Source organism: Salvia splendens, chromosome 4 (genome assembly GCF_004379255.2).
Source record: "Salvia splendens isolate huo1 chromosome 4, SspV2, whole genome shotgun sequence".
Taxonomy (NCBI): Eukaryota; Viridiplantae; Streptophyta; class Magnoliopsida; order Lamiales; family Lamiaceae; genus Salvia; species Salvia splendens.
In genome coordinates, this window is record NC_056035.1 from 35,885,969 (window position 1) to 35,897,516 (window position 11,548).

An 11,548-nucleotide genomic window follows, 5' to 3' on the forward strand; every position below is an offset into this window, starting at 1 on the left:
ATAGTGAAGAGACGAGACAGTTAAGAGACGGATAAGAGACCGCGTTGCGATGACCTTATTCTCAACTTTTTTTTTTTTTACAGTTTCGTATTTGAAAATAAATTAACGGATATGGTTGGAAGTTACAAATCATATTGCTCTTATAATCATAAAGAGTTGTAACCTCCATTTTAATCTTATTTCTTTTTAAAAAAATTGATTAGGCTTAAAATTCATAAATATCCAACTTCATCCCATAACTTTAAATATTTAAAAATAAGATCAAAACTCGCCTTTTATATTAGTATAGATATATTTTTATGGACTTATAATTACGGATTAGAAATACATAAATATGGCTTGTTTTCTAGAGGTCGAATATATAATAAATTACCAGTCTATCGCTATTCCAAAATATAGTTTTAAGTTTTAACGTAGTAACTATTTGAGAGAGAAATACTAAAGTCCAGACGAAAAGAAAATTAAAATTCGAAACAAAGGCATTATTCAGAGTTGGTAGCCATGCACAATTGAATTGAAAAATGAAGCCCATCTTAATTTCCACTATAAATAGAGATGTGCAGCCACTTAATTTCTCACTGCACTCATCAATCTTCTGCTTAATTACTTAGCATACAAAATCCAAAAGATGGCTGCACCACAAGCTCAAATTCAGCGGCCCAAGTTTGTGGGGCGATCAGTTCATCACCAATCATTCTGGTTCTAAGGTACATCGTAATCGTTCATCATTTCAATTACTCATCCACAATTTTCCCTTTTTACTTCTAACTTTATCTGTATATGAATTTATTACGTACTTACTACAATATGCCTTGTTCTATTATTGTTTAGGCTGCTGAGCAACATTCCAAGGCAGTTCAAGTGCTAGATAATGAAGTGTTACGCTGTTGGATATGATCTCAGCTGCTGAAAGCAATCTGGTTGAAGCAATGAACCTTATTGACACGCTCGAACGTCTTGGCATTTCTTATCACTTTGAAAACGAGATTGAAGATAAACTGCACCATTTCTTCAATCTAAATACGGATTATAGTGATGCTGAATCCTATGATTTGTACACTGTTGCACTTCATTTCCGATTATTCAGGCAACATGGCCACCGTTTAATTAGACTACAATCTATTGCAAATGCTACACAAGGAGGAGCTCCATGAAGTCTCAAGGTAATATATATATATATATATATATATATATATATATATATATATATATATATATATATATATATAGGATTGTATTCAAATCCTTTTCACCTATTTAATCCAATCTCCTTCTTAATCTCCACCGTGTATTTAAGCTGATCCAATGGCCTAAATAAGTGGGTTTATTCAATTAATTTAATGATTAAAAAAAATGAAAAGGGCTTAATTGGTAATCACTGTCCAACAATTGATTTACGGTTATTCTCTCATGAATATCTTCCTTAATTTACTCCTTCAATATCTTCACGGTTCATTCTCCCATGCCACACGCTCCAGACGTTAATTTCTCCATTCTCCCTCGTTGCAATTGATTTTTTTCACCTCCGGCACTCTTTGCAATTATCGGTTCTCCATTCACGTTTCATCATTGTTACTATCGTTTGTTGCCGGCGTTGTAGAGATCGGTGTTCTCTCAATAAACGGCGTCTTAACACGATTTCATTCTCCCCTCTTTCACAAATCCTTCCGTGATAATTTATCCCATATAGTTATAGACCACTCCACGATAGAGACTAAGCTTAAACCGACGCACGATGGCTTCGTCAAGGACCTCGATAGCGTCGATTTCTCCCAGAAGATTTTTTTTGTTTTCTTCGTCGCAGCGGTCATAATCTGCACAGTTGCGGGTGCGATTGCTACTGCAAACGCCAATCCCAGGTGGGTATGGGCGGCTGTGGCTGGGGTCGCGACGGCTGCCGACAAGGGGATGTTGCCGGATAATCTCCATGTACTCGTCAATGTATATTTTGTATAATATAATGCGTAGTTTAGTTTCTGCAATGCATTATTTGTGATATGTAATGAACATTTATCCTGACCCGTTTAATTTAAGTTGTGTCGTGTGTCGTTGTTTGGCGCACGTTTCTTGTTTTCCCCAAGGGTTAAACAAGCCTACGGGCTAAGGTGTAGTATGTTCCTAGTCTAAAAAACGTTGTTCAAATACACGAGCTGCAGTAATTCGTCTGGGGTTGCACATTCATAGGGCTTAGGAATTTTTTTTAAACTGATATGCATAATGTACATTTTGTATTGTATAATGCGTAGTTTAGTTTCTGTAATGCATTATTTGTGCTATGTAATGAACATTTATATTGACGCGTTTAGTTTAAGTTGTGTCGTGTTCTGATGTTTGGCGAACGTTTCTTGTTTTCCCTAAGGGTTTAATAAGCCTAGGGGCTAGGGTGTAGTATGTTCTAAGTCTAAAAACCGTTGTCCAAATACACGAACTGGAGTAATTCGTATGGATTGCACATGCATAACGCGTAGGTATATTTTAAAATATATATACATAATGTACATATTGTGTAGTATAATGCGTAGTTTAGTTTCTGTAATGCATTATTTGTGGTATTTAATGAACATTTATCCGTACCCGTTTAATTTAAGTTGTGCCGTGTGTCGTTGTTTGGCGAACGTTTCTTGTTTTTCCTAAGGGTTTGACAAGCCTAGGGGCTAGGGTGTAGTATGTTCTAAGTCTAAAAAACATTGTCCAAATACACGAGCTGGAGTAATTCGTCTGGGATTGCACATGCATAACGCGTAGGTATATTTTAAAACATATATACATAATGTACATATTGTGTAGTATAATGCGTAGTTTAGTTTCTGTAATGCATTATTTGTGCCATGTAATGAACATTTATCCGTACCCGTTTAATTTAAGTTGTGCCGTGTATCGTTGTTTGGCGAATGTTTCTTGTTTTCCCTAAGGGTTTAACAAGCCTAGGGGCTAGGGTGTAGTATGTTCTAAGTCTAAAAAACGTTGTCCAAATACACGAGCTGCAGTAATTCATCTGGGGTTGCACATGCATAGCGCGTAGGCATTTTTTAAAACAGATATACATAATGTACATATTATGTAGTGTAATGCTTAGTTTTAATTTCTGTAATGCATTATTTGTGATATGTAATGAATATTTATCATGCCCCGTTTCATTTAAGGTGTGTCGTGTTTCCATGTTTGGCGCACGTTTCTTGTTTTCCCTAAGGGTTTAACAAGGCTAGGGGCTAGGGTCTAGTATGTACAATAGCAACCACGTAATGCATAAAACAAGATAAATAATGCATTCAAATAGACAAATAATGTACAGAATCACTCAAGTAATGAACATACAACTATTGCATTCATTCTTAGATTCATGTACAACAGCAATCTAATGATGCATAAAACATGATAAATAATGCATAGACATAGATAAATAATGTACAAATATTACATTCACTCATGTACAAGTTCCGTGACGGCTTCCTTCTGCCGTGGAGTAAAACTCTTTATACAATTCAGAAACTCGGTAGGGGTTCATCGACAATACAGATGGTCGACGTTCCTACCCCTTGGTTTTCTATCCTACGTCTCTTTCGGAGCTTTACTATTCCCGGCCTCTAATACTCACTCCCGGAATTTCTGGGCAATTCCTACTGGCAGTATATCATCGACCACCTCGTCGATGTCCAATATTAGCTGCTTTGATGCTGTACAACATACAGAATAATAACATACAATTAGTTACATAATGTACAAGCTGAATAAAATAATGTGGACAGTTATACTGCATTCACTTATACACTCTAGTACAAAAGCATCAAAATAATGCCTAAAAACTGATACGTAATTCATTTTAATAATCAAATAATGTTCAGAATAAATCAACAAATGCACCATGAATATTGCAATCACCCATTGTCCCATGTCCAACAACAGCCACATAAAGCATAAACCATGATAAATAATGCACTAAAATAACTAAATAATGTACAGATCCGGTCAAGTAATGAACATACAGATATTCCATTCACTCTTTGACTCATGTACAACAGCAGTCACATGATGCATAAAACAGGATAAATAATGCATTCAAATAGCCAAATAATGAACAGAATCACTCAAGTAATGAACATATAAAAATACATCAGCCAACTTATCTCTGAATTTTTTGGCCAGCGCAAATGGAATAATGTCGTCGACTGCGCCGTCTATCTCGACTCTAAGCTGCTTCTCTGATATGGATCAAACAACACAACACATCAGAAAGTTATCACTAAATCAAAAGACAATATGATATGAGCTGTAGAAGGATTAACACATATATCACAACAAATAATGCGTCAGTCAGAACAAATAATGAATAAAACTTTACCCATAATGCGTTAGACAAAGCAAATAATGTGCTTAATATAATCCTAATATTTACCTAAACCGGCTGTACAATGACATGACAGATACTAATAATACCATTTCATAATGCATAATATACTTCACATAATGTAAACTTCATAGAACATAATGCATTGTCTAAACCCAAAAATGCATATGTATTACACACAAAGACTATTAACCCATATAAAAAAATACCACTCAATGTACCATAAACTCCAACATATGCATAATTACAGATTCATACTGCACTTCCCACCCAAATAATAATCATATTGAATCTTGACTGAGCTGCATAACCAACATAGGCACTGCCCGTATTAATGCATAATATAGTCAGCATAATGCAAAAAACTAGGCACATAATGCACAGTCTAAAATTAATAATGCACATACATAATTTTTCCATGCTTTTAAACCCAAAAACAATGCTTTTAAACCCAAAACAATAAAAACACCCCGTCGGAAACAGAGAAAAGTCACAACAAACAATAAAAACCCGTCGCATACCAGAATCCATGCTTTTAAACCCAAAATAATAAAAACCTGTCTGAATTTCATAAGGCGCGACATATTGGAAGTTTCAATTTATAGTTTTCGTGTCTACAAAACATTACAGCGAAGTCAGGAACCTGGTCGCCGGTTGGGGTTCGGTGTAAGCAACGGTGGAGGGTGGTGTCGTACTCTTGGACGATTGATGTCGATTGTTTCGCTGCCTAACGATGTTGCAGAGCGGCGGACAGATCTAGGGTTTAGAGAGTGGAGAGAGTGGAGAGTGATTATACAACGTTTAATGAGAGAGAATGAAGAGAAGGAAGTTTCAAATCCCAACAATTTCGCAATTACCAAATTCTGGCGATTCATTTTTTGCTGGATGACAATAATACCCTTATAATGAACATGGAATTACTAATTCACCCTCATAATGCACGAAATAAACCAAATAATGAACTACGGAATGCTAATCTAAGATTTAAATCCGGATCGTTCATCTTCAAGATCCAACGATCCAAATCAGAAAGGAACTTAAATATAAGGGGAGAAAAGGAGTTTAACACTACCCTATATATATATATATATATATATAGAGTTGTATAGGTTTATATATATAGAGTTGTGATCAATGTCGAACCAATTTTAAAGACCGAACTAGAGACCAAATCTGGGCCATTAGATCTAGTTTTTTTGATGAGATGTGCTGCTGTGTAAATTTTTCAGTCTTCATTACAAGCCCATTTTACTTCATTGTATAGGTTTATTACTTCATTCCGTTCGTAATACCTTGAAACTACAACATGTTTTTACTTTCTTCCAGTAGATTTTGAAATGATTCAACATATGTTTCATTTGAATTCATTGACCTGAGTTTTTACTTTATTTACATTAAAAATGCACTTTATTCAAGTGTGTTTATTACTTCATTTAGAAACGTAATATATATATATATATATATATATATATATATATATATGATGTCTGAGGCCTTTAATCTATTATCAATACTTCTAAATATATAAAATCTAATTAATATTGATGTTATACACATATATATATTTGTGTAGGTGGTGGAAACAATTGGACTTAGTCTCCAAACTTCCATATGCAAGAGATAGAGTGGTGGAGTGCTTCTTTTGGGCTATGGGAGTATACCATGAGCCACAATTCTCTCGTGTTCGTGTCATGCTCACTAAAACCATCGCTATGGCCTCAATCATAGATGACACTTATGATGCTTACGGTGTCATTGAAGAACTCGACATTTTTACTAAGGCAATAGAGAGGCAAATTAACTTAGCCTTACACTTTGTTTCCATCTCTTCTTGACTTGAATGGAGCACAACTTGATCAATTACTACTGTATTATTCAGGTGGAACGTTGAAGAGATGGATAAACTACCTGAGTATGTGAGGCCATTCTATAAAGCTCTTTTGGAACTCTATGAGCAATTTGAAGAAGAATTGGCTAAGGAAGGAAGATCCTTCGCTGCACACTACGCCATAGAATCTGTATGAGTTCAAACATTAATTATTCCTTTATACATGCACTTAAAAAATACTCCACATATATGAATTTATATAAACTAATATTATTATTATTATTTATATTTCAAAAATAGCTGAAAGAATTGGTGAGAAGCTACCATGTTGAGGCCAAGTGGTTCATACAAGGATATTTACCACCTTTTGAGGAGTATATGAAGAATGCCCTCATCACTTGCACTTACTGTTACCACACAACAACAGCGTTGTTGGGGGATGAATCTGTCATCAAGGAAGACTTCGAATGGCTAAGCGAGAAGCCTAAAATGCTTGTGGCAGGGCTATTGATATGTCGAGTCATTGATGACATAGCTACTTATGAGGTCGAAAAGGAGAGAGGACAGAGTGCTACAGGCATAGAGTCATACATGAGGGACAATGGCGCCACAATAGAAGAAGCGGTCGCTTAATTCTTCGAAATAGCAACAGAGGCATGGAAGGATATAAATGAGGAGTGTATGAGGCCATCTCCTTATTCGAGGGATGTTTTGATGCGGATTCTGAATCTTGAACGCATAATTGATGTGACTTACAAAGGCAACGAAGATGGATACACTCAACCTGAGAAGGTTCTCAAGCCTCACATCGTTGCTTTGTTTGTCGATCCTATTGAGATGTAGACGTTTACATTCATCTTGCCCTCCATAAGGCTTCTGTTCTGCTGTTAACTTGTAGTGCTGCCCCATTGGTACAGCTACTTTCTTAATGCTATCCATCTTGAACTTCTTTAATAACCTGGATACATAATCAACTTGAGTAAGCCATATCTGTCTACTTAAAGTACCCAGGTTCGAGCATTTAATTCATGTTAAATATATCGATATTTAGTACTCCTATATAATTTTGTTACAACTTAATACTATATAGTAGGGGATTTTAATTGAAACTTTTAATTAATATTTTATATTTTCTTTTAAATTAGACATAATATGATTTAGATTTACGTATATTATAATATAAACCTTAATTAATATTCCCACCGTCTCATTCTCAGTGGAGCATTTCTAATTTGGCATTAGATTTTATATAATACTATTTGTTTTGTGAGTAAAATGAAGAGAATAAAGTAAGAGAGATGAACAAAGTAGGCAAAGTTATGATTTTATATTTAAAAATGTGTCATTTAGAGTGGGAAATCCCAAAAATGAAAATGTGTCACTTAAAGTGTAACGGGTGGAGTATTGTTATAAGGTACTCCCTTCGTCCCAACTAAGTTGAGTCACTTCGTTTTTGCATTCGTTTTGAAAAAATCGTAATAAATAGTTAAAGTGGATATATAATAAAGTAAAATCTAGAGTAATAAATCTTATCTATATTATTCTCACTTGTACTTTACTATATATCCATTTTAAATATTTATTACGATTTTTCAAAATGAATGCAAAAAAGAAGTAATTCAACTTAGTTGGGACAGATTGAGCACTTAATTATTAATTAACCCCATTTTCTTTATTTTAATGCTAGAAAGAAGAGACTAATTAGTTAAGCTGCTCTCCTAAATGGGAGAAGTAACGTCAATTATATTGTTATTTCTTAATTATAGTGTTTTATTAGTTAATATAGTATATTCTAGTCGTCCAAGAAATATACTCATATTTTCAATCTTTGTATATCTACCAAAATTAATTGATGTCTAATTATAAGAGTTTCTCTTTCTAGTGTGTATCTCATTTTATATTAATAATATTCAACCATTGTTTCTATTTTTCTTTTTCTTTACTCTGAGCGAAAGAAATATTGTAATACAACAATAATACTACCTAGCTCTTTCCTAGAAAAACACAATAATTTTCTGGTCATATTTAGTGTATGATATAATTATGGATAAATAAGATAAATTCATCAATACCTGACTTCATTCCAATTTCCAAATAGTTGTGGCATATATGCGGCATATAATGAACGACATAGTTAATTCCAATTTCCAAATAGTTGTGTGGAGTAATTAAATTAAGCCATGGCCAAATAGTTTTGTAGTTTGCTTCAATTTACAACATAATAAAGTAAACACCATTATTCTTGTTTGTAAATAAGAATGGCAGCATGCTGCCATGTTCAGGTAACTGACGAAGTTTGAATGAAAATCGAAATTTCAAAGAAGAATTTCGATGCAATACCAAATAAAGAGAGCAATTTTGTCTTCCTCTTCAGTCTTCACAGTCGCATTAATTTACTCTTAGTCAAATAAAGGTACTTATAAAGTCAAAAAAATTCTAAACAAAGACTAGCGCCGATCTTAATTTTATTTATATTTTTTCATTTACTCTTCAGTCTTCCAAAATAGAGTATATTTTTTCATTTATTTAGAATAAAATGATACTCTGAGACAAACTTTTTCATTTAAATTGGTTGTGATTTTAGGAATATCAACAATACAAAAAATATTTCATTTAGTAACTATATATGTTTTGTAATGAAGGTTCAAAGGATAAAATGATTGACAAAAATGAAAAAAAATGAAAAATCATAGCGCAAGGTGGGCAGTTCAGAGGTGGCGGCAGACTGCAGGTGGTGATTTTAATTGGCAGCGGCAAGGCAACATCTGTTGTACTATTTGAGAGAGAAATAGTAAAGTCCAGGGAAAAAGAAAATAAGTAGTTAATAAAATTGTAAACAAATGCAAAATTCAAAGTTGGTTGCCATGCACAATTGAATTGTAAAGAAAGAGTAGCGCCTATCTTAATTTCCACTATAAATAGAGCTGTGCAGCCATTTCATTACTCACTGCACTCATCAATCTTCTGCTTAATTTCAGCTCTTTGCAATACTTTAGCATACAAAATGGCTGCACCACAAGCTCACATTCAGCGGCCCGTCTCCAACTTCTCTCCTAGTTTATGGGGCGATCAGTTCATCACCAATCATTCTGGTGCTATGGTACATTCATCATTAATCCACTTTTTTCTTCTAACTTTATCTATTCTAAAATATGGCTTGTTCTATTATTGTTTAGGCTGCTGAACAACACTCAAAGGCAGCTCAAGTGCTGAAGAAGGAAGTGTTGGATATGATCTCAGCTGCTGAAAACAATCTTGTTGAAGCAATGAACCTTATTGACACGCTCGAACGTCTTGGCATTTCTTATCACTTTGAAAACGAGATTGAAGATAAACTGCACCATTTCTTCAATCTAAATACGGATTATAGTGATGCTGAATCCTATGATTTGTACACTGTTGCACTTCATTTCCGTCTATTCAGGCAACATGGCCACCGTTTATCTTCTCGTACGTATCATTTTTACTCTTAATTAATTTCACAGCTAGCTATGAAAATACATCAAAATACTAATATACGTACTGTATATTGTTGGTGAAGCAGACATTTTTGGTAGATGGATCGATGAGAAGGGCAAATTCCAGGAAAGCCTTAAGAATGATGGCAAGGGTTTGCTAAGTCTCTATGAAGCCTCCTACCTCAGAACACGTGGAGAAACTATACTGGACGATGCGCTTGAATTTGCTACTGCCACTCTCAAGTCCATAGCGCCACACCTTGAATCTCCTCTTAGCAAACAGGTTGTGCATGCTCTAATTCAACCTCTGCACTATGGAAATCCAAGAATCGAAGCTCGTAACTTTATCTCCGTCTATGAAGAATACCAACACAAGAATGAATCTCTCTTGAGGTTTGCTAAATTGGACTACAATCTATTGCAAATGCTACACAAGGAGGAGCTCGATGAAGTCTCAAGGTAATATATATGATGATTGAGGCCTTAAATTTGTTAATAATACTTCTAAATATGTAAAAACTAATTAATACTATTGATGTTGTATATATATATATATATGTGTGTGTGTGTAGGTGGTGGAAAGAATTGGACCTAGTCTCCAAACTTCCATACGCGAGAGATAGAGTGGTGGAGTGCTTCTTTTGGGCTATGGGAGTATACCACGAGCCACAATTCTCTCGTGCTCGTGTCATGCTCACTAAAACCATCGCCATGACCTCAATCATAGATGACACTTATGATGCTTACGGTGTCATTGAAGAACTCGACATTTTCACTGAGGCAATTGAGAGGTAGACCTCTAAACTTAGAGTTTGTTTCCAGATCTCTTCTTGACTTGGATGGAGCACAACTTGATCAATTACTACTATATTATCTAGGTGGAACATTGAAGAGATGGATAAGCTACCTGAGTATGTAAGGCCATTCTATAAAGCTCTTTTGGAACTCTATGAGCAATTTGAAGAAGAGTTGGCTAAGGAAGGAAGATCCTATGCTGCACACTATGCCATAGAATCTGTACGAGTTCAAACATTAATTATTCCTTTATACATTATGAATTTATATAATCTGATTATGATATTTGTATTTCTAAAATAGCTCAAGGAATTGGTGAGAAGCTACCATGTTGAGGCCAAGTGGTTCATACAAGGATATTTACCACCTTTTGAGGAGTATCTAAAGAATGCTCTTATTACTTGCACTTACTGTTACCACACAACGACGGCATTGTTGGGGGATCAATCTGCCACCAAGGAAGACTTCGAATGGCTAAGCGAGAAGCCTAAAATGCTTGTGGCAGGGCTACTGATATGTCGAGTCATTGATGACATAGCTACTTATGAGGTCGAAAAGGAGAGAGGACAGAGTGCTACAGGCATAGAGTCATACATGAGGGACAATGGCGCCACAATAGAAGAAGCGGTCGCTAAATTCTTCGAAATAGCAACAGATGCATGGAAGGATATAAATGAGGAGTGTATGAGGCCATCTCCTTATTCGAGGGATGTTTTGATGCGGATTCTGAATCTTGAACGCATAATTGATGTAACTTACAAAGGCAACGAAGATGGATACACTCAACCTGAGAAGGTTCTCAAGCCTCACATCATTGCTTTGTTTGTCGATCCTATTGAGATGTAGACGTTTACATTCATCTTGCCCTCCATAAGGCCTTTTTTGTCTTCGTTTTTGTTTAATGTTGCCATGAGAATATAATAATACGAATAAAATGTTTTATTTTACATATGTTGGCTTCGTTGATTCTAACAATTCGGTTTCTCATCTAGATGCCTGGGTGTAGTTATTAGTTAATGCCTATAAAATGGAATTTCTACATATTAACTTTTACTGGAATTATGCTCGCAGACGTGCTTTGACTGCTTAACATTCCCTATTATTTATTTTGAAGTAATTATC

At 34.9% G+C, this 11,548-nt stretch overlaps 1 protein-coding gene and 1 pseudogene across 1 annotated transcript; both read left to right on the forward strand.

The window, feature by feature from the left end:
- Positions 1-628: 628 nt before the first annotated feature.
- LOC121801070 lies at positions 629-7,016 on the forward strand (annotated as a pseudogene).
- A 2,120-nt stretch (positions 7,017-9,136) lies between these two features.
- LOC121799283 ((-)-5-epieremophilene synthase STPS3) lies at positions 9,137-11,312 on the forward strand. The gene is made up of 6 exons (XM_042198603.1): positions 9,137-9,273; positions 9,350-9,623; positions 9,718-10,090; positions 10,204-10,422; positions 10,510-10,648; positions 10,730-11,312. Exons 1-6 carry the CDS (start codon positions 9,178-9,180, stop codon positions 11,270-11,272), a joined length of 1,644 nt encoding a protein of 547 aa, XP_042054537.1. The 5' UTR covers positions 9,137-9,177; the 3' UTR covers positions 11,273-11,312.
- Positions 11,313-11,548: the final 236 nt, after the last annotated feature.